A 21,225-nucleotide genomic window follows, 5' to 3' on the forward strand; every position below is an offset into this window, starting at 1 on the left:
CTTGCCTTAATCTGGATGCAGAAAGTGTTCCGGAGTTTGACCAAAGAAAAGAAGGGGATCAGAAATCGAAATTGTGACTGTTCATATGTATTTTTTGCGTTCTTCTACATCTTGCGTACATCGCTTTTTGATAGGGGGGGTGAACATTGCAGTGTTATGGCTGTGTGGTTGCTGTGTTTGGTTTGAGTGTAAGAAAATAAATGAAATTCTGGAAACTCATGTATATGTTTGAGAAATGTAATCTACTGCAACCCTGGCACGGTAAGACAGTTTCTTCAACCTCCTAATTATCTCTGGTTTCATTAGATCATACCAAAAAGCTTCCAGCACCTCTATGTGGGAATTAGAAATTCAGCTTTGAGATGTCTGAAGAATTTGTCGTTTTCAATTGTTTAAAAAGTAAATACAGCTGCTGCTCACAAGCTAAACAGTCAGTTCCTGTTAAAGCCATCCCAGCAGTTAGACAAAAGGCTCAGGTGGCCTGCATGGGTGAACGTCCCCAGAGGGAGATGGGTCTCAGCCCACGCAGAAAGAATGGGAATGGCATGCATGCTTTTTGATCAGGAAGAGGGCTATCTCTCTCATGACATCGTCACAGACAAATTTGTCTCCTCAAATGTTTTCTTTTTCATAACAGAAATGGTGTTTGAAGCATGTCAAGCTGATAAAGGAGAGCAACATATGTGTGGTGATTACAGATTCCATTCGAAGACATTACTTTCACCTTTCAATGATGTGCTGGTGCTGTGTCAGCCACAAGTTTGGTGCTGTTCACATCCTGGGGCTCCTTCAGCTTATCTGCTGACCCCCTCGACGGGGTCATTTATCAGGTGGATTATGTGGGTTCTGATGGAATTTTTTCCTTTCGTAGCTTAAAATATGACACGTTTCCACTTCCTTCGTATTATGCCACCATGTTATCCCAGCGTGATAGCAAGACACGGAACGTTTCAGAGAACATGTTGACATTTGGGATAAAGATTATGGAGTCGTCATAAAGAAGAGCTTCTGCTGTGTGTCACTGTTGCCTGTTGACTTTGCTCTCCGTTTGGGGCCTGTGTTGGAGGACTGTGACTGAGCAGAGCCCTGTGTTTGCACTTTACTTTTGTACTCTACGAGTCATTGCCAAGCTGAAGCCAGTTGAGGGTCAGGGAAAAAAAAATCCTTCTGCTTTTTGCTCAGATGTGTGCACTTTTGTACCTTAGCTGGTCCTCAATCTGTAGTTAATTTGAAGTATTTTTCACTGCTCTCTGCTGTGGGTTCAGGGTTTTTACATAATGCAGAAAAGTAGCTCCTCTGAATACGAGCCAGGTCTTTTCAACATAATAAATACCAGTCCATCTGACTTTCACCTTTTCAGCCAAACACAATCATGTTATCTTTCTCCACCCTTTTTGACCATCTCATCCATCCTTCATTTTCTCCCCTGCCCTCCTCCCTCTTTCCCTCCTTCCAATCTACTGCAATGACCTAAAGGAGGGCTTCACACCACATCTCTCAAATAATAATCAAGCACTAAGATGTTGTCAAATTTATAGGACTCTGAGCGTTGCATAGCAACAGAGATTCCCAAGGTGATCCAACAGCCGCTGGAAGTTGGGTAAAGGAGGGAGCAGACTGAGTGACACAGAGCCCAGGAAAAAGAAAGACAAGAAGAAATTATTATATTATTTTTACGCTTTATACATTTGCCACTTTCTTTTTTGTTGTAATGAAATTGAAATACTCACTTTTCATTTCCTTTTTCATCCTTGTTGCCTGGTGACTGCCCTGAGCTTCAGGCAGCAGCTCAGCTCTGACATTTATCTTTCTGAGGTCTAGCTTCTTCATCAGAAAAAAAAGAAAATAAATAGGCAGACATATATGCTGCAGACATGTGGAATTTTGTGTAGTCATTTAAATTTGTCTGAAAAAAATCCACTTTTGTTTTACATGTAGTTAAAAATACAAAGTTTCTTGAAAAAAAAATTAATATTTCAGACATCAGAACGTCCAGACCAGATTTTCTGATTATTATCAGCAGATCTTTGCCTACATTTATACCCACAAACACTCCTGAACCCAAGGCTAAATGCCAGGTGCCCAGCATTGCGTGGTTCTATGTCGGTTGTTGGCATCTGGATTATCTCACAGAGCTGCTATGCTTCTTCACAGGGGTCCTCCTACAGCGTCACTGGCAGGTATTTAAGTTTGAGGAGTCAGCTGAGTGTAAATGGTGATGACAGCTGCAGACTAATTCTTTCTTGTCGCCACGTTCGCAGATTTGTTTGGGACTCCACGTTAAGCTGGGGTCAAATTAACTGAACTGTGTGACCTATTTTGAGTGTCAAGCAGGGAGGTTATAGGCTCTATTTTTTTGTCTTTGGTCTGACCCAAATGGGTTCTTTGATGGTACCCATTAAATTCTACTCAACAATAATAAAGTCTTAAGTTTAGAGCCCTTTTGGGTCCATCCTTGAAAATATTCACCTGCCAAATAAAATAAAATAAATTACTCCTAATCTTGTAATCTGTGCACCAACAACCTCGCTCTTAAAACACAAAATTAAACTCAAAAAATCTAATCATCTAATTCTTTTCTGAGTTTTTATAAATGATAAATAAGGCATTTTGCATTCAAAATGATCAGATCCATCAAACTTTGATGTACTTTGGTTAATTTTTGGTGCAGTAGGACAGTTTAACAGGAGGATCACTGGAGAACTGCTTCCTTATGAAACCTGTCTCCAGAGGTCTTTAGAGGAAGTGTAACATTTGGTACTTACTGTTTGGGTTTAAATTCCATTTGAATAGGAAAACAACAAATATGTTGTTAAAGACCCACTCCAATGATATTTGGATCCATTTATAAAAATGTTCCCAGTGGTCTTTTAATGATGATTATGACATTTTTAAGCAAAGCACCAGTAGTTTATCTGAAATTTGTGGTGCAGAAGTAAGCCTCCACTGATATCGTTTACACTCTCTCCTGCTAGCTTACAGCCCCCTACAACCCCAATGATGAGTGGAGTGTGAAGTGAGCTACAGAATGTGGGGTTTGGCTCAATCCCACAGTCTCCTGATTCAACATATACATTCATATAAACTCCACTTAAATTCCATTAACTATGGTATTATACATTAACTGTAGACACTTGCATTCATTTCTGGTTTCATAAAGTTAGCATGTATCTGCAAAGTTAAAGGAAATATTTTAGTCAGATGAAGAAGCTCCCCATAGTTCATGACCTACTTGACATAATAGCATATGAAATATTCATTGGTTAAAAAATTTCTTGTTGTTGTGTGCTGTTGTTGTCTGCTCAGAGCAGAAAGGGCATGCAACAACTAATTTTGTTGTAACCTTAGCAATGACTTTGTGTCAACCTGATAATTATCACTAAAAGAGAAAAAAGCAACACCGTCTACCTTTAGCAGAACAATGTTTTGTTACAAATAGATATCAAGCAGCAGCCTCTGCTTTGAATCTTCACGTGTCATTTGCAGGTCTGGTCGCCCACCAAATACTTTGGCTTCTATTTTGTTGCTCTTTGTGAAACCACAAAGCTAACCAGCACTTCAAAGAGGTTATTGTGATGTAGTTCAATCTCACCTATATTCGAGAGAAGATTCCGGGGTTTAAATATGCTTCTAAACATCAAGAGTATTAGAATTCTTTCTGCTCCTTTCCGTTTCAGGCTCACATTAAAGCACATGTGCTGTGGCGTCAGAAGTGCATTAACGCAGATGATCAAAAATGCTGGTCAAACCTTTGTTGGTACATCAAACAGCATGAACAGAAGGAAGTAGCTCCTGTGAGGAGGAACGTTTTGCCTCTATTGTGTCATTATTAGGGTTAATATTTACTTTACCACACCTTGGCTTTACGTCTTTTCCCATTCCTGTAATCTGTGCACCTTAAAAAAAGGGAAATGTGCATTCAGCAGGAATACACATGGAAACAGATGATTAAAAGCAATGTCTCTTAGTGAAGTGAAGTTTCTTCCCGTCTTTGTTGCAGGCAATCTCACACGTCAAATTCGACCCACTTAATCAAAGTCTGCAAATCCGGAGTGTCAGAGGGAAGAGTCGGGGGCGTCGCTTTGTGATTCTCAACTTTTCTTTCAGCAGTTAGGGAGCCTTTCTCGCCACTGATCTGCACTGCCAGAAACTCAGAGGAGAAAAGTGTTTCTGTGTCAGCCATACCGACGCATACAGTAGGGAAGAAATGCGCTTCTTCAGTGCTGCACATGTGTCAGATGATGAAACTTGTACTAGAAAGAGGTAATCGCATTTAGCCCGACTCTGACGTCTGCATTGTCTGACATTCTGCCATTAATTACATTGCTCAGCAGTGAATTGACATTGGTCAGAGTATTAGCAGCTTCCAAATGACTGGATTTTGCATCCGTCTTGAGTATGCCAAAGCTAGCTAATTCTAGATCCTCCTAAACCGAGATCCAGAGACATCCTGCCAGTTGAGGAGCTTTGTATTCATAGAGCTTTACTCTTTTTTTTTCTTTTTTTTTCTCTCGAGGACATAAACCCTCTTAACACAACAACTTTTGTTCAGTGTAGATTGCACCACATCCTCTTACAATGTCAGCTTCTCCATGCATACTATGACTAAGTAAAAAACTTTTAACAAAAGACCTCGTGTTAATGGTTTTGCCCTCCTCGCATTTTGTAATGCAGCACGCAAGTGACTGGCTTGCCCCGCTCGCTGTTATGTGTGCTCCTCAGGTTGATTGATGCACCGAGGGAATCACACAGCTGGAAAATAGGCAGTAAACCAAGGGAGGGAACAAAGAGTAGTGGGCCACACAGGGTGCAGCAATTAAGCTGTTTTCTTGTTCTTAATTAAAAGCAAATTAGAGACTGCAACAGGAGTTGGTGTTTAGCCTTTTTCTTTTTTTTTTCCCTCTGGCAGCATGCATGCCTCGCCACACCTGTTGTTGCACGTTCACCTAATGTGTTTTTTTGTTTTTATTTTTTATTCATTTGGTGCCTTCCTTAGGGACGGAGAGGAAAACCTGGGGAGCCTGGACCCAGGAGCCTGCCTGTAAGTGACATGTATACAAAGAAAACTTCATCACTACCTTATTCTTTATTTTTGTTTTTAGATCAGCTGTGTTTTTCAAAATGTGCCTACGCTATAAAGGATGGGCTCAGATACTGCTGTAAAAAAATACTATTACCAATCATTTTCCAGCAGAACATTCATTTGAACAGAAACGGAAATGTAATTATGATATAATCAGACTATCTGCTGTGCTTCAGCTCTGCATTTAATGTGTCGTCCTGCAAAAAGAAAGACCCAAAGCATCAACAGGCTATTTTAAACCAATAAATTTGGTTTCATTCCGAAACGGTGGAATTTTAGCACTCAAGCATACAGGGCATGGTCGCAGCATTTAGCATCTAGAGCATTTTTGCTTAATCTGTAGGGCAACTTAAGGGTATTTTTCAGAAGAACTGCAAAAATAACCACTTTCTATTTGTAAGAACTCGTTAGATCACCAATTTGGACCACAGACCACATTAGGTTGGTGTTTATGAAAATCAATCCCTCTGGGAAGCTCCTGAAATTCCCCCATCCATGTGTGTGTGACCAAACTCATTTTATCCACTGCTACTAATGCTAAATGGCACGACTGTCACTAATGCAAGCAGCTTTAACATAAAACCAGAGAAAGCATGGTTCTTAATTTTTTTCTTACACTCTACTAAAAACTATTCCCTTATTTTATGTAGATTTGTTTTTAATCAAAATTTCCCAAATGTTTGAGCAAACATGGTCTTTCCAATGAAGATCCAAGCAGTATCACAAAGAAATCAAAATATCACTGCAGACAATTGAAATTAAGGCCTTATAATTATTTTTGTGTCAAAGAGAATGTCTTTAAAAAACGACTAAGGCTTTATCACTTTAATACATCCTGCAGGCTATAGTTTTTACTGTCTGTATTGATTGAGCAAAGGAAGTCTGTCTACTAGGCCCACTAACTTCTGGAGTTATTGCCTCTTCTGTAGTTGTTGAAACCAACCCTGAGCCCTGTTTGCGTGTCTGTTTAGTGACCCACACACTAAAGGGCACAAACACCATGATGCATTAAAGGAGACAGCTTGTCAGACTCTTAACTGCTGATGTCTGGACAAACAGAAGTGTTTAGACATCATAAAGCTCACATGCTCTTTTTGGCCAGCAATTATTTTTAGGCACGGCTGCCCTGATTTCACTCTCGATCAGAGCGTGGAGTTTGTCTAGATTCCATCCAGACATAGTTCTAAATCTGATCTTGTCTTGAGTATAGCTGAGGTATTATCTGGGAAATCTGACCCTCAGTGTGTCCAGGATTTCCATCACAACTCGCGCTGTTGTAGGAAACATAGTTGGGGGAAAAACAGAATGCAGGTGTGACATTTCTAAATGGCAATCTCCCGATGATAGCCTTCGCTTGAGCTGCATCCCCTGGTATTGACATTTACGCATCACATATTTGCTCAGGTAGATCTCAGAGGTAAAATCCTCTATTGAAAAGACACTGCAGGGCATCACTATCTCCTTTCCACTGGCAGCAGGATGTTGCGTGTAATAGCAGAATCGAATTAGCCTTCTATGAGCACCGCAAAACAAAGAAATCTGTTGACCACTTGAGTCCAGCTATGACTTCATTGCTGCTATTAGTGTGAAGGTTGAACAGGCCGGATGGCTGAAGATGGAATGGTTGCTGTCTTAGGCAAAGTATGGGAGAGGATGCCAAAACAACCTGTTATTCTTCCTAATGTAATTGATTTTCGGCTTTTCTTGCAGGGTCCGTCAGGAACATCTGGAGGAGCAAGTGTCAAGGTATCGTTCCAAACATGACATGTCACCTGAAAAGATGGCACGCTGCATTTAAAGCTGTCGCCCAGCTTGATAAACAGACTCTAACCTGCGCTTCCAGCAAGCATGAATTGTCAAGATGACAGAGCAGCGTTCATTGTTACAGCCCTCTATGTAGTCAAGGAGCTAAATCATCTGCAGAGTGTCGCCTGTATGAAGATGTACACACGGCCAGCCCACGCACCCCTGGTGCAAGTGTGAGCGGAAGAAGACCTGCTCTGTCCTTGACTGACATTTCTTTTGTGTTTGCTAATAGTCCGGAACAGATTTCCCTCTTTGAAAAAGGCACCTTTCAGTCAATTGTACCGTATCCACTGCAAGTTAAATAGCTGCACCCCCCCTGCACCTCCCGCAGCGCGGCGCAGCATGACTCAGTGCTCACACTCCAAACAGACAGATGGCCATTACATACAGGGCTTTTGCAAAAAAAGAGTCTGCAATCATTTTCATGAAGCCCAGGGGTGTTGTAGCTCACCAGCGGCACATGAGATATGGAGTGTGAACATAAAAAAAAAAAAGAGAGAGAAAAAAAAACCTCACATATAGAGCTCTACCAGATTTCTCACAGTGTCTGTTACAGCTTGTTCCTTTCATCAACCCAACAACATCCCTACAGCCTCCACCTGCCACCCAGCTGAGAGTTAAAGCTGACTTTCAGGTGTGTTAGCTATGGCCCTACACTTACAAAATGTTTTTTTGAGGTATAAATAATTGACAGACCAATTACAATTTAGAAAACCTTTATTCCACTTTATGGCTTTGGAATTAGCTCATTTCAATCAATGAAAACAAAAATAAAACTAAATAAGACAAACAACAGAAATATATATATACATAGATAGATAGATATATATGCAACCATTCAGTTTCAGTTCAAACTGTGATTTTTGGGTCACGGTTCTTTTTTGGTTTAATGAGTTGTTTTGTACAAAAAACAACAAAAGAGGAAAAGTTCAGAAATATATATTTTTTTATATGCTAAAAAAAGAAATTCACAATGGAAAACGATAAATAATAAATCCTTCTTACATTTCATGAAACATGTTAGACACGTTCAACATAAGCACATGCAAACATAGACAGTAGGGATGCAACGATTCACTTTTTGGTTCAATTGTTTGTGCAAAAAAACAAACAAATTAAAAACCTTTTTCTTTCAGCTAATAAGAAAGTAACAATGAAAATCAACCTTTTATTTGTCTTATACTAAGCCTGGTAGTATGTAATAAAATAATAAATACAAAATTCTTCCTTAATTAAGCACAACACATTTGATGACACTTTCAACCTAAACATATGTTATAGGGATGCAACGATTCACGTTCTCCTCGATTGGGTTCAGTGGGGTAACATATGGTTCAGGTTTAACAGAAAACCATGGCATTCCTGGTGTTTATTTATTTCACAACCAGAATTTGTCCTGAGTCATCGATATGTAGGAAACAGGAAGATCTTCACTGCACACAGATTTAATTACTGTCAGCTAAGACATGTTAATCTATTTCACAGAAAGACTCCTAAAATCCAGATGGGGACTTTGTTTTGGACCAGTTGTTGAGGACAGAAAGTACTTGGAACTTCTCACTAAATCACTTTACTTTTATTTATCTGAGTAATTTAAGTAAACAGAAAATCTTTCCAGTTGATCATAAAGTCGGTCATGTCAAGGACTAAAGCATTTATCTAATGACCTTTTTGCAAATGTTAGTTGCTAAAAAGGACAAGACTGAAGGCTTTTCTTTGAATAGTATTTATTAACTTTTTGAATCTCATATATATCCTCAATAATAGCGAAAGTCAACCTTTTTGTCTCAGAAAATCTCCACTTTAATTGGCTTCTATGAGAAAAGAACAACTCTGTCCTCAAAAGAAATTGCAAAGTTAAAAAAAACCCAGACAATCATAACTTCAAATATAAAAAGGACAAACAGTTTTCACTTTAATTGACAAAAACAGATGTGACTAACATTAGATTGCCACTGGTATGACATCTGTTTGAGCTGAGCTTCCCTTCACTCAGTCAGCAGAGCGTGAACGCCTTTAAAAAAATAAAAAGAGGTTTCAGTTCAAGATTCACCATGAAGACGGTGTCTTCACATATTACATGCCCCCCACTGACAATCTCAAATGGGCTCTGACAGAGACTGACGGGCAGACTGATGTTGATGCTCTTAATTGCAGTTTGATGACTTAAGGTGGCTGAAAGTCAACATTTCTCCCACAGGTAGAGCAGTTTCTGGGGCTTTAACTGTTTACAAATACTCTAATCATGTACAGAAATACTTTGCCCGCTGCTGTTAATGTAATTTGAGAGTTTTATTAACTTGTTATTCTATCATCTGCTAATGAATTGACTCTAAATTGCTTTGCATTAAGATCTAACGAAGATAATGAGAGAAATATTGCCTAATGAGTCAGTGCCTGAAATTTTGCACGTGATTTTCACAAGATGTTAGCTACATCTATAAAGAAAACTGACTCAACTATTTTATTACTGATGTTTCTAAAATTTTTGAACAAAAACTTGCCTTTTGCATTTACAGATTGGTAGTTGAAATATTTTTTTTTTCCGATACAAATAAAACAGTAGAGAAAGGTTTGTGTATGAAAGCAAATGGGAAAGTGAAAGTAAAAAAAAAAAAAAAATGGGAAAGTGACTTTGATTATGTACACTCTTTAAAAAAAAAAAAGGATTTAACTCTGTAAAAGAATGCTGCCATGGATTAAAATCTGTTATTAGGAGCAAATCCAGAATTGCTTCTGTCAACTGGGGTCTACAACATACCTGTTTATAAAGAGGACAATGTTGTAAATAATTTGAAGTCCTGTTGGCTCATACACCGAGATGTGTGAAACACACTGTCTCCTATCAAGACATGATGGATTTTTTGGCATGACTGCGCTGCGGATTTGAACTCATGACCTCCCTGTCTATGGCCAGACACTCTTCCACTAGGCCAATGAATTAGTTTTAGGCCTTCTTCAAATAGGGTCTTTTGAAGAGAAATAGATTTTTTTTTAAAAAGACAAGAAAAACAACATCAAATAGAAATCAAATCTGAAGGCTGCATGGTAGCACAGTGATCAGCACTCTCACCTAACAGCAGGAAGGCACTGGTTCAAATCCTGGCACTATGTAGTTTGCATGTTCTTCTCGTGCATGTGTGTTTTTTCTCCAGGCATTCAAGCCACTCTAAAAACACGCTTCATAGCTTGATTGGTTCAAATAAATGACCCCTAGGTGTGAATGTGTTAGTGTGTATGATTGTGTGGCTCTGCGACAGACTGGCCACCTGTCTAGGGTGGTCCTAGAGTAGCCAGGATAGGCTCCAGCAACCTGAAAAGGATCCAGTGGGTCATTAAATCTATTTTTTGAGTTAATAATTCATAAATTGAATTCAAAATAAAAAAAAATTGAAAATAATTTAGTTTGCACTTAGCATATGCCACCACTGGAAGGTATTTGTTTATTTTAACACTTATCCCGTTATCATGGTTCTAACTGACCTGGATGTTGTTAATACCTTTACCTATGAAAACATAATACAACGAAGGTAAAAAACTTGATATTGACATTTGGCCATAGGAAATAATAGAATGTAGAATTGATCACTGAAAAAAATAAAGGAAATTTGTCAAAACTCCTCATTTATACGATATAAAGTATTTGCTAATAATTGCATCCGTTTTCATACTATTTTTCCTTTCTTCTCTTCAATGTTGTATCATGATGTCATTAGCAGAGTAGCCTATATAGCAGTAAAACAGTCCAGTGTGCTTGATAAAGCTCTTCAAAATTCAATTAGCACTCATGTCCATTTTTCTACTCATCCCTTCAGCTTGCCTGAAATATTAATAGGACAATCTATCTGTTCTTACATGGCAGTAGCCTGCTGACTTAATGACAGCTTACAATTTGAATGGAGAAACAGAAAAGGTATATCATTAAAGGGATAATATGGTATTATGGCAGATGTCATTATCTAGTCAAAGCAAAGGGGGAGAAGAGGGAACTTCAGTGGCAATGATTGTATGTTAGATTCTGGGTGAATTTGAGGATGTCACACTCTTTTCTCCAAAGCTTCTCAGTCGTCTCAAGTTGTGAAACAGATGCTACATAATGTTTCTAAACAGTCGCTGAATAAATCCTCTTAAACTCTTGACACATGTCAAACACAGCAGCAATTTTTGTCGAACAATTTTTGGGTGTTTTTGGAATCCTATGCGACTTTTAGTAAACACAACAGTGGATTTTCTTTCCTCAAGTATATCTTTGAGCAGACTGGATGAAAAATGTTTTTGTCGCTGAGATAAAAGGAAAAGTTGCTCTGTGTTCTGAAAACTTTGATTTCCATCAAATTGTTCACTTGTTTCTTGTTTTTGACTGTGGGTGCAGATAAATATGCTCCCCTCTTCCATTTACTAAGTGAACTTGGAAGAAATCCTGCTTTAACACCTCAAGGACAGCTCTCTAGCAGCTATGAAGTGCCATCTATTGGCAGCCAGGGGAAGCCTTTATAGGTGGAAATGTGGAGCAAAAGGGGCTTAAGGTTCCCACTCCAGTTCTCATAAAGCCACAGGTGTGTTGTCTGCTTTCCCCCGTCCCTATGGTATGATCCTGAGATGACACAAGCCTGTGTGTTACCCTGATTACTTATTCACAGCGAATGCTCTCTGCTAAGTTTCGCTCTCATCTCGCTCTGTCTTTTCACCCTTCCTTCGCTGTCAATCACTGCCAGTGATGTGCTCTGTTCATATACAGGGGGAGAAGGGTGAGCCTGGAGTCCCAGCGGAGAAAGGAGAGCAAGGAGCTCCAGTACGTATTCTCCTTTAGTGACGTTTACAGTTGCCGCGTTATTGACGGAGGTCTTCTCCCCCCACCCTATAGGGTCAGCCAGGTGCAGAGGGGTCCAGTGGCATGAAAGGAGAAAAAGTAAGTGTCATTGATGTCAAGTGTCAGAGTTGACAAGTCCCTCAAAAACAGCCTGAAACAGACAGAAGGAAAGATCATTCAAAAAAAGTCTGCAACCTGAGGCTTCTGAGCCACATGTGGCTTTTTTGTCCCTTCGTTGTGTTTCAATACCTAAATACCTGAGCAAAATGATGGTAAAAGGTCTAATCTACTGTCTGAGTGGTTCATTATAAGCTTAAAGCACGTCCTTATCTTTTATTGTCCAACATAGTTGGCGTTCATAGACAACGTTCTTAAAATATAGAATTACTTTGATTTTTTTTATTGGATTCTTCACCAATTTTGTCATGTTCATCTTTGATAGCAAAAGGAGGATAAGGATGAAGACATACTATGATAACAAATGTGCTTATCATATTTGACACATGGTGTATTTTATTTTGAAGGGAACTTAAATGTGTCAAAAGGAAAGAAGTTCAGACACAAAAAACATAGATATAATTCAATTATGAATATTTAAAGGTTACATATTTTTAACAAATGACTTAATGGCCACAAAAAGCATAAATAAAATGTGTTTTTGTGGGATTTTGCAGCTTTCACTGGGTTTTGGTCAATAAGTTTGGTAATTTTAGCATTAAATGTGGCAGACCCCTGGTCTAAACAATTTGGTTTAATCATTTTCCTAAAGTCAGCTTGTCTTTCAAAAGTTTTTGAAATCAGCCAGCATAAATAAGGAGCTGATTATTTCTTTTTAAAATTGTTTGTCTCCTGTGCTCCGCTAAGCATGAGTCACTTGTTGGTCTGTTTGATTGTGTCTGCATATGTTGTCCTTGCGCATTTCTATTTATTGTGTGCAAGTGATACCTAGTAAAGAGACCTCGGGCACTTTAGAAAAACAGACAAGCCTGGGATTTTCAGTCTTGACTTCACATTAATATAACTTTCTTTTCTATTTAGAAAACATTTTATCAACATATTTTAATATTTCAGCGTGTGCAAGACGAAAAATATATTTACATTAAATGCTGGCTTCTTAGAATGGATCACTGTTACAGATTTAAAAAAAAAAAATTCATCAAACTAGTCTAAATTTTATTCTTTTCCATTTTTTAGCCATGAACTTAAAACTCAGATAAACAAGTATTCATAAAAATAAAATAAAAAAAAATTCCAAACTAGGTAATAAACCTTTTTTACACTTTATAAAAAGTATTGCACTGCTCATTTACCAGTTTGAGTACAATTTATATATTACAGGAAACATTATTCCACGCTTTCTTTTCTTTCTAATTTGACAAGTGAACTAAAAATCCATTGGACATAATTTAGTAATATGCCTCCAATCATGGTAATATAGGCATGAAGAGTCCTGGAAAATCTGCAAACACTTACCCTTATTGAAATAGCACCCTGCAAATTAGCTTAGGTGAAATGGTTGAAGATTTCACCTGTATTAGTTCATTAATGTTTTTTTACGGTATGGTCCTTGCAGGTTACTTATGTAGCACATGCTGTGTATTTATGGGTACTATTTGTTTTTTGAATATGTGAAAATTCAAGGTAATAACTCTTTGATAGACAAAATTGATTTGCCAAAACCTTAAAAGTTTAAAGAAAAATTAAACAAAATAAAAATACATGAACTATTCTGTTGTTGAGTGTGTCTCAAAACCAACCTTTGCTGTTTTTCTGATCTGTTTTTCCACTGGAAGCAGCAACTTTGTAGATCCAAGTTGCCTTTATATTGTGTTTCAGATTTAATATGAACTTAAATATGAATGTTGGCATAACACCATGTGTTGGAGAGATTGTGCTCCGTTTTACAAATTCTGACTGAGTAACTAACGCTTTTGAAGTATTCAACGTTTCCAGCATTTAGCCCTTTTTGAACAGGATTTGAATCGTCATTATTTTATTTTCTCTCTGTGGAAACTACAACATGATTGTTTTTTTTATAACATTTTATCACTTAGATAAAGCAGAGGTTTTTTCTTTACCCAAAGTAGAAGAGTCATGGGATGGAAAGCAGAGGCTGGTTTAAGACTGCACCTAATAGACTAAAGGAATGTAAAGATCTCTGGAGCTTCCCAATAAATACATGTACGGGTTGTTAGACGCAATCTGTGTTTAAATAACTGTCACACCACAAAGAGTTCTCTGCAGAAGCATCATGTAACATAACCAATGGATAATTTATTTTTTGGTTTCTTTACTGGTTTAAAGAATTTCTTAGATTAGTCATTTTTTAATACATAAATTGCAGCTGAAACTTCATTTTAGGGAAGGTGTCCAATGTTTACTCTTAATGATAGTTGTAGAAAGTGTTTGATAACATCTCTTCTGATTTTTTTTCTTTTTAGGGTGATGTTGGGCCCCCTGGTCCCCCTGGTCCTGTAAGTATAAATGATGCTGCCGATTGTGTGAGGCAAGATTTGTTTTTCTATGTGGAGATAGAAGCAAGAAAATGAAAAGCGCAGCATTATTTGCTTTTGCTGTCACACCTCCAGGATGCAGCTATGACATCTTATAAGCAATTTTCACTGTGTGACAGAGGTGCAGATGTAATATATTTTATGATCTTATCGTTTTTGTTCCTAAGTCACAGAAAAATTCACAGACATTCAAACTGGGATGGTCTTTTGTGGCATATTTGCTTTGTTTTTTCATATTTTCCTGAAAAATGCTTGCTTGTCTCTTAATGTAATTAAGTCACCTCTTAACTGCCAGGCCCATCACAGTGAATGATTTTCAGCTTTCAGGGTTGTCACAAAGAGTGGCTTAGGGGGCTCTAACACTGTGAATTCCTGTTTATTTAGCATCATATAAACATATTTTCAGCAAGACATCTCCCCCAACGCTGTGATCCTTCATGTGAAACAGAAAACACTTCATAGTGCGAAATAATGTGGGTCATGCAACACATTTATGAGGTTTGTAAATGTAAATTACAGGAACAGATTTTTTTCTGCAAAAGGCTTTATAGCTGTGTTTACCTGAGAAGCATCCTAATACCCAAGTGGGAGTCTGAAATGCTGAGTGGGTGGTCCCAGCCAAAGAGAGAAATATTTTTCTTATATATTTTACAGATTTTCAGAAGATGAAAGTATCATTTAAACACAATTTTCATTGGATTTATCTATTTAACGTGTTCTTGTGACATTTTTCTGATGATGGAGGACATGTATTAAGAAAATCAAGCTCACTTGCATTTCTGAGTGTTTCTTTATTCAAATCATTTAAATCAGGAGCAGACGTAAAAATACTGTTGGAAAAAGAGCTCCATTCTGATGCATCCACTTGCAGACAAATAGATCCATGTATGTCTTTGATTTCCTCATCTGAGCTGGAATCGGGATCAAAACTTTACGGCTGGCTAGTTCCAATAATCCTCGCCCTTTTTGTTTGACTGGCAATGTTAGGCTGGAGCTGTGGGGGGGCCCGTAAGCTAGCAGGAGAGAGAGTGAACCGTGAGGTCTCACTCTGCAGAAACTATGTCCCATTAGAAAGTTCTGCAGGTTTTATAATTTTTTTTTGGCATAATCATAATTAAAAGGCCACAGGGAAAGCTTTAAAATAGATAAAAAGATGATCAGAGTAAGTCTTTAAAATATGACTGGGCTTGCTCTGAAGTTTCCAAAAGTGAGGACTTTGACAGTTGAATGATTTCTCATGCTTGCCACAGACAATCGGCCCCCTGTTGAATTGAATCGGTTAGTTCAAAAGGGGCCCAAGTCCACAATTTTTCAAAATAGAGATATTATATGTTCTATGGTCTTCAAGGGAAAAGCTATCTGATTATGTGCAAAAAAATCCCAAGTCCATTGTGATGTATTGACTATGCTTGAAATTTAAAATGCATTCCTGGACTTGGGCCTCTCTTGCATGGGTTTAGCTTTATCCCATAGATGGCAGCACTAGTTATCCAATATGGCAGCGCCCCTGTTTAATTCAAGAAGGGCCCAAGTCCAGAGTCTTTAGTTTGCTAGTCCTCTGAAACTATAAAAGTGAGGTGCTTCATATTACAGCATTTGTAAGCAATGAACTGGTGCCAAATCTGGTATTAATCATTTGGTGTAGCCTCCCTTTAAGCTATGCATTAAAATCATTTCCTGGAAAAACAAACCTCTTGGACTTGGGCCCCTTTTGAACTAACCCATTCAATTTATTGAAGGCTTTCAAGTGAGCCCATGGCTTTGTTGCCAGTTGTCATTTCATTGCTGGTTAGCAGGGAATTCAAATGGAGAGGACATGGCATAACAATATATATATAAGAAACGTCTTTCTCTGGTTTCAGTCTGAGCAACAAAGTTGTTTTCATTTAATAAAAGTAGATTTGTAAGCGTTTTGGGAGACTGTTAAAGTGTTGAGGTCATCTTTTACTGTTAGACTTGAATGGTTGGTGCTCTACTCTAAATCGAATTCTTTCTGAAGAGGAAAAACTCTGAAATTTATAAACAGAATGCTCACCAGTGTTCATCGATGTGTGGTGAGGTGTGGGCCTCCCTGGGTATACTAGGAGATGTGCTGTATAATATGGCACACGGTAAAGGGGAAAACATTAGTCATTTGATAAATGAGGCTGTTTGAATATTTAGTACCGGTCCCTGTCTGTGCTCTCTGCCTTCCCATGGCGGATAATTTTGGCAGTTAAGCATTGATTTTCCTTACACAGCAGAAGCAGGGGTTCAGATCATTACCCTCCCTTCATAAACCTTCCTGTGCTTCTGTTTATTAGTGACAAAGAGGGGCAGTGGGCTCACAGACATCGACTGGGTTTGCCACTGCCCTCAAAAGGGTAAAACCTTCTTTTTAGGTCTGAGTCTTGTACAAAAGTTTGACTAAAAAATCCTTCATTCAAAGACTCAAGAGATTTGCTAAAAGGGAGAGCTTTGCAGTCTTTATTCTATCCAAACAAAGATTTCATCTTCTAACCACTGTTTTGTTCCAACTGGGCCAACATTTTATTTTCCTTTTATAAATGTTCACTGGCAGCTATTTCAAACTCAGAGGAGATTATTTACATATCAGTGTCTTTATTTCCATTACTCTAGGTGATGACTGCTCACGGCTTAAGACAGCTCTCTGGAACAGTAGGATCATTTGCTGTAACATTTGTTTTTTTATTTCACAATGGTCTTATTTTGAAGTACTCTGTTTTGTTTCATTTTGAAGGATCAAATAGAGGAAATTACCAAAAAGGGAGAAAAGGTAACTATTTTCTACCTTATTATTCTCCACTGAGAACAGTTTCCTCTGTGACTCAGTTTGAATTTTCAGACTCATCATCCAACCCTTTAGTTTAAAAAAACATCTATTTTTATGTAACAACAAGAAAAAGGACATTTGATTTGGAAATAAAAATGGATCACCTGCTGCTTAGGTAGAATTTCACTTCTTCAGACGCACAAAATGAGGCATAAAATAAACTGCCATTCAGTAATTGTTCATAAAACTAGAAATACTCTGACTTCATGTAGGGTCCAGATCATTAATATTAAGACAAGAATTCTTGTTTTTCCTCTCTTTTCTTCAAACTTTTTAGATCTGAAAATCTTTTAAAATAAACTACATTAAAGCCTCAACCTAAACATCGAGTGTGTATTACCTAATAATTCAGATATTGATGTACTCTTTGACTTGGAGTGTCTGTTTTTTAACACGAGTTCAGGCACAAATGAGCTTAGAAAAGGCTTAGAGTTGATTGCGTTTCAGTAGTTAAGAGCTTAAATGTTAATTGAGGTGGAGTTTTCTGTCAGTATAGCAGAGTAAAGGGGATTGTTCTTGGAAATGTTGCTCAGATTAAAAAAAAACATATATAGAGAGTGAGAGAGTAAGAGAGAGAGTGAGAGAGAGAGAGAGTATATATATATATATATATATATAGACCATATATATGTAGTAGACATTAGTATGAGATCATGATGTAGAAAGTGCTGAGCAGTAGAAATTTTGCTTTACCAAAGTAGCAAAGTAGAGAAAGGGAAAAAAGTTTTATGTTAAGTGTTTTGTCTTCTTAACGAAACAAAAGTGACCAATAGTACTTTGCGGATAAAAAAACAAATTTATACAAGTCACAGACTGAATGACAATTTCATTGCAATGTTTTATTACTCTAAAACTTGGGTGTCAGACTCGGGGCCTAGAGAGCCAACATCCTTCTGGTTTTACAGAAATCGATTCAGATTACCTGGACCAGGTGTTTTTTTTCCAATTAGAAGTGTCAATGGTAAGAAAATGGGAAACCATGAAGGACTTGGACATGGCCCTTGAGGCCTGGAGTTTGACACCTTTGCTTTAAATGATCTTTGAATATCCTAGTTATTGTAAGTTACAGCTATTTTCGAGTTGAGGTGAAGATGTGTAAGGGGCAATGTTCTTTGAACCCTTATAGCAAATGAACTATTAAATTAAATTTGTATTACACTTGGATACTTTTCAACTCAGAAATATATCTTAACAATATTTTAGCCAAATGACTGTAAATTTCAGATATGAAGTCTAGAAATGGTTAATTATGGATTTTATAACAGAACAGAGCAGGCCGGTGGGAATTTGAATTTGGCCCACGGGCCGGACCCTGTTTGAAGAAGAGCTGAGAAGTGAAAGAACAAGCAGAGATAAGATAAAAGTCAACTGATTGGTGCTGATTTTGTACTATGACTTTTAAATTAATATATTAGCAATTAATGAAGGATAGTCCTTAACTTTGCAAACAATCCTCAAAAAATGAACTTACAAAATTAGCTGTTGAACTTCAAAGTTTTTAATATATTTTTACTGGAAAAAAAAGATATTCAAATATTTAAGAACTGTTAAAACCTATTGACATGGAAATAAACTAGTGTATATGTTTAAAACTCTACAATCATCTTAATTTTAAAAACTTTCCTTCAGTTTGTAGTGGGTAATGTGGGTAATGTGACTCATTCAAGAGTATGTCATCGAAACTGGATATGTTTCATGTGGTTCTACTGTTTTCAGGGTGACATAGGAGCTCCAGGACCTCAAGGCTTCAAGGTGACAATAAAAATAGAGATAAAATTATCAACACCATCTGTCAACAAAACAAGCCTATAACAATTATTTTGTTGTTGTTGCAGCTTCTATGCTTCTTTATTAAAACCATATTCATTGCGGAAAAAGCTCTTGGATTGACATGCATGTTGTTTGACAATAGAAATGACTCTTTTTAGCTATTTTCCACAATGCACCTCATCTCCAAGTGAAGTCAGCTTTTGTTTATTCCTCTCTAAAGCTCTTAAAAACTAAGATTGATGGAAAAAAATTATCTTTAATGGTTTGTCGAGTTTTCAAATAAATTACATATTTTTACCAAAAATTCCAAAACTTCCTATTCTGGTAACTTTAAGGCTCTTATTTAGATTTTATGGTAATGTTCCAGGGAAACACAGGACCACCAGGACTAAAGGGAGATCTAGGATTAGAGGTGAGCCTTTGCATTTATCTAACTTTTGTTTTTTGCATTGCAGCTTGATTTTACCGTCTTTTGGGACCGTTTCCTTTAATTTATATAAATAATCTCCAAGTATTATGAGAGGGGCTTCATAAACATGAGGTGTTATTCTCTAAACCTCCTCAATTTAGGATGAGACATAAAACCACAAGTGTCGTTTCTGTGGCGATACATGGATCACTTCTGTTGCAACAAGTGTTCAAAAGACAGATGCAGTAGTCCTTGTAATGATTGGACACGTTGTTGGCTTGCAAGGCAGTGTGCAGGAGTGCATGATTGTGCCACTAACCAAGAAGAGAAAATGCAGGTAATTAAAGATGCTTGTTTGTTCTCCCAGGGGAAGCAGGGTTTACCTGGACCCACTGGACTTCCAGGACTGCCAGGACTTCCAGGCGAGCCAGTAAGTCGACTGAAACCGAACACCTAGTCAGGTTTCCCTCGCTGTCGCATCTGTCACGTCGCCACTCTCTCGAAACTCAACACGCCAATGCAAAAGGGAGAGATAAACTGATAAACCTCAACAGGCAGGGACAGCAAATAAGTCAGGAAAAAGTCCTCAATTTCTACACAGATGATCAGTAATCAAATTTAAGAATTAATTAGTGGAAAGAGGCAAATCTTTGTGCTTTATGCCAGGAACGGAGGCAGCAGCCCAATCTGTTCTCTGCACCTGCTTCAGTAATGAGCATCTGTCTTTATTCAAAAGCATGGAGGGAAAAGACACATTTCATAAATCCTGGCTAAGGGAAGTTTTGCTGGAGCACCGCAGTCTGCTGAAGCAGTGAAGAGGAGGAGATAAATGTGCACGAGGAGATGAAGGCCTGATGATAGATGTGCCTCTTTTCCTCCTCTGTTTACAGGGCTCAAAAGGGGAGCTAGGGGCACCTGGAAGAGATGGCCTGAAAGGAGAAAAAGTAGGTTTACTTCAAATCAAGTTCTCACTTCTAAGACAAATATGACGCTGAGATGTTTCATCACAGAATGAAACATGCTAGGTAACTTGTCAAGGCATCTTTCCGATTACTCCCCCTGCAGACCATTCTCAACTGCTTACTTTGTGGTTTTTTCTTCTTGACAACTCTTTTAAAGGTACACAAATTGACTACTATCACAACACTGTGCTAACATGGGCAAAGATGCAGAAATTTGCTTTTGAAAAGCTGTTCTTAAATTCCAAACATTGGAGGAGGGAGTGAAAACCCCAAAGGGATAAACCTTTATTTCTATGCTGGTTGTGTTAGTTGATTCTTTAATTTATTTATTTGTTGATTTTTCTCTCCAGTTGCATTAATTAATGCAATTTTATACCTGATGCATTCTATATTAAGTGTTTGAAAAAGTGGCAAGAAAGCTCACTATAGTATATAAGCCACAAAAGACTCTATACAGAGGTGGGCAATTTTTTTTGCACTGGGAAAAAAGTCCTAAAAACAAATTTTTAAAATATAGAATAAGTCGTGTTTTTCCCTGTTATAAGTGAAAAAATAATTGCTGACAGAACTACTAGAATTGGTCTTAGTAAGATTTCTCAAAATAGGTTGTGATGTCCTGCCCTCTAGCTATAAACACTCATGTTTAGGCATATTACTCTGGTAATTGGAAGTGTTGCATCCTAAAATAGGCAGGCATAACTCAAAAAAGAGCTTTTTAAATTTAGCGCTATTAATTTAAACACCTTCATCCCCAAACATATTAAGCATTTCAACATTCCAACTGTCCCTATTCCTAGACCATAATCACGTTGAAGACTAGAATAGACATTTAGAAATAAATGTGTCTTGATAATTACATATAAATATGTGTTGCTGTTAAATACATCTGTGCACCTTTTCAGTTTCGCTTATTTAAGGTAGTCTGTTTATTGAAACAAGACCAATGCTCTGACCATTCACAAATAAAACGTTTGCTTAAAATATTGTGAAACTTTGTTTATAATTTGCTTATTAGCATATAAGCCTATAAGATGTTGTC

The 21,225-nt window shown here is 37.6% G+C and overlaps 1 protein-coding gene across 7 annotated transcripts in view; it reads left to right on the top strand.

Moving 5' to 3' along the window:
- The window catches only part of LOC101173166 (uncharacterized), a 116,490-nt gene that overhangs the window by 56,654 nt on the left and 38,611 nt on the right, over window positions 1–21,225 (top strand). For all 7 annotated transcript variants that reach the window (XM_011484563.4, XM_078932382.1, XM_023963613.2 and 4 more), the window contains 11 exons: window positions 4,997–5,041; window positions 6,794–6,829; window positions 11,628–11,681; window positions 11,754–11,798; window positions 14,141–14,173; window positions 16,832–16,870; window positions 16,953–16,988; window positions 18,762–18,797; window positions 19,183–19,227; window positions 19,592–19,654; window positions 20,115–20,168. In XM_011484563.4, coding sequence (XP_011482865.1) covers window positions 4,997–5,041; window positions 6,794–6,829; window positions 11,628–11,681; window positions 11,754–11,798; window positions 14,141–14,173; window positions 16,832–16,870; window positions 16,953–16,988; window positions 18,762–18,797; window positions 19,183–19,227; window positions 19,592–19,654; window positions 20,115–20,168 — 486 coding nt within the window. The remainder of the gene's footprint in view (window positions 1–4,996; window positions 5,042–6,793; window positions 6,830–11,627; window positions 11,682–11,753; window positions 11,799–14,140; window positions 14,174–16,831; window positions 16,871–16,952; window positions 16,989–18,761; window positions 18,798–19,182; window positions 19,228–19,591; window positions 19,655–20,114; window positions 20,169–21,225) is intronic.

The sequence above is a fragment of the Oryzias latipes genome, chromosome 15 (genome assembly GCF_053564925.1).
Source record: "Oryzias latipes strain Hd-rR chromosome 15, Olatipes_Hd-rR_3.1".
In the NCBI taxonomy this organism is placed as follows: Eukaryota; Metazoa; Chordata; class Actinopteri; order Beloniformes; family Adrianichthyidae; genus Oryzias; species Oryzias latipes.